This window comes from Squalius cephalus (assembly GCF_949319135.1).
Source record: "Squalius cephalus genome assembly, chromosome: 4".
In the NCBI taxonomy this organism is placed as follows: Eukaryota; Metazoa; Chordata; class Actinopteri; order Cypriniformes; family Leuciscidae; genus Squalius; species Squalius cephalus.
The window spans coordinates 55,016,902-55,019,401 of NC_137125.1; the positions used below are offsets into that span (position 1 = coordinate 55,016,902).

Consider the following 2,500-nt stretch of genomic DNA (forward strand, 5'->3'; position numbering starts at 1 on the left):
ACACTAATATTCCTGCCGTCTCTATAATAACACTAATATTCCTGCCGTCTCTATAATAACACTTAATCATACAACAGACAAAAATAAAAATCACTCATTCTTGACTGAATAACTTTTGTAACTATATTTGTAATGTATTATGTATTACATTTGATAACAGTTTCTGCACCTGAATACCTGAAAATCTTAAAACACTGTTTATTTCAATCGTATCTTTGTTCAGTTTTATCTATTTGTTGCGATTGTTAATTTTGTATTTGTTCTTTGTTAATAACTGAGTGTTTCCTTGTCTTTAATAATGCTTTAGTTTATATTAGTTCTGCTAGTTGTTCTTCTATGGTGTTTTTAAAGCACAGGCAAACGCTCTGTTCTTTAGCCTGATGATTTCTGTTCATGATATTCAGACACAAGTACATGTTTTGCAATAAGACTTAAAATAAATGTGAATGATATCGAAGTTTTTTTTTTTTTTTACCTTATTGAAATCGAAATTAGGAATCAATAAGTTTTTTCTTTTGTACCACAAGCCATTAAGGCTTTAAATCAATTGAAATAAGTTATCTGTCCAGCTGGAATGGTTAGACCCAAGGGTGTATAGTATATTATAGTGTTTTTTAGTTTAGTGTATTTTAGTGTTTTGTAATGCATTGTATTGTTTGTGTCATGTTTGTCATGTAGTGCCTTGCGACTGCGCCGCAAACCCAATTGCCCCACGGGGACAATAAAGTTCTTCTACTATAAGAATCAGAATTGTTAAAATTCAAACGATACCCAACCGTAGAGACGGATCTGCTGTGGTGTGTGTGTCAGAGCTGTAGTGTGTGTGTGTGTGTGTGTGATCTGGATCTGCTGTTGTTCTCCTCAGGTCTCATCCGTCTACAAGAGCTCATTAAAGCTCCTTCTCGTTTCAACATCCGGCTGAAGATCCGGCAACTCTCCGCCGACACCAAAGACGCCAAACCGCTTCTCAAAGACATGAAGAAAGCGAAGGAGTTCCACGTCATCTTCGACTGCAGTCACGAGATGGCAGCCTGGATCCTCAAGCAGGTGAGCGTTCCTCTCACACACACACACACACACACACACACACACACGCTTTCATTCATCCTGGAGGAAAAGTTTCTGATAACTTGAATCCAACACTGAAGTGATTAAACTGCAGTTCATCGACTGGCCACTAGAGGCCGGCTGCAGAAGAGACTCAGTCCCATAGACCCCCATATTAAAGGGCCCTATTTTAAGGATCTAAGCTCATGGTCTAAAGCGCAGGGCGCAAGTGCACTTAGGTCATGTCCGAATCCACATTTGTTAGTTTAACGACGGGTAAAATGGTCGGTGCTCCCGGTGCACGGTCTAAATGTGTCATCTCTATTCTCTTAATAATAATGGGTGTGTTTTGGGCGTAACTTGCAATAAACCAATCAGAGTCTCGTCTCCCATTCCCTTTAAAAGCCAGTTGCGCTCACGCCGTGGCGGATTCGCTATTTACACGGCGGAATTTGCAAGAGGAAAGACTGAGCGCTTCTCTAGCGAGGAAACGGATAATAGGCGCACATTACTAACGCGCTCTTTAAAGGTGCAGTGTGTGATTTTTAGCAGCATCTAGTGGTGAGGTTGTGAATTGCACCCAACAGAAGTTACGGTGGCCGACAGGAAGTGATGTCGTCGTCTGAGACAGCAGAGAGTAGCCAGTTAAACAATGAGGTTTCTTTACAAAGATCAATTAAGATGTTTACTTTATTATTTAGTAAAACGATGTTATTGCTAATATTATTGTCACTTGTTCATCATTGTGTCAGTGTTTTATCCGCTGACTTTAGCTCGCTTCTTTACACGAAGAACAACTGTTCTTGAAGTTTATATTAGTTCTGCTAGTTGTTCTTCTATGGTGTTTTTAAAGCACAGGCAAACGCTCCGTGTGTAAGTGTTCTTTAGCCTTTTCGTTCATGATATTCAGACACAATTACATGTTTTGCAATAAGACTAAATGTGAATGAAATCGAACTCTTTTTTTTTTTTTTTTTTTTTTTTGCCTTATTGGAAATTGAAATTAGAAATTTCGATAGGAATCAAAATCGATAAGCAGAATCGAAATCGGAATCGTTTAAATCCAAACGAGACCCAAGCGTAGTCTACAGTTGTTCCTCATCAGATTCTCGTTACTGTAATACAGCCAGAAACTTCTCCGCTCGTTCTCCAGACTGAGGGATTCTCTCAGTCCGGATCGTTCTTCTCGTCTTCAGAGACGCTTCATTCACGTCTCCAGGATGAAGGATGATCGTTCGTCTCCTCCAGTCATATTTCTCATGTTAAATCTCAGTGTTAGAAATTCTATTAGTGTGACATTATTACAAAGGCTTCGGACCAAAATGGGAATGTAATTAAAGAGGCGTTTTGGCCGCAGGGCTTGAAGATCTGATTAAAGATGCAGAACTGATGAAGAGACTCACTTATTAAAACCACAGCACTGATGATGGAGGTCGATGAGAAACAGGGAACG

At 39.5% G+C, this 2,500-nt stretch overlaps 1 protein-coding gene and 1 long non-coding RNA gene across 2 annotated transcripts in view; one reads left to right on the top strand and one right to left on the bottom strand.

The window, feature by feature from the left end:
• Window positions 1-2,500, bottom strand: part of LOC307158029 — a 399,912-nt gene that overhangs the window by 355,746 nt on the left and 41,666 nt on the right. The gene's annotated exons all lie outside the window — the stretch shown is intronic.
• Window positions 1-2,500, top strand: part of LOC307157852 (glutamate receptor ionotropic, kainate 2) — a 45,643-nt gene that overhangs the window by 19,140 nt on the left and 24,003 nt on the right. The window contains exon 4 of the mRNA XM_079869793.1: window positions 866-1,047. Within this exon, the coding sequence (XP_079725919.1) occupies window positions 866-1,047 (182 nt within the window). The remainder of the gene's footprint in view (window positions 1-865; window positions 1,048-2,500) is intronic.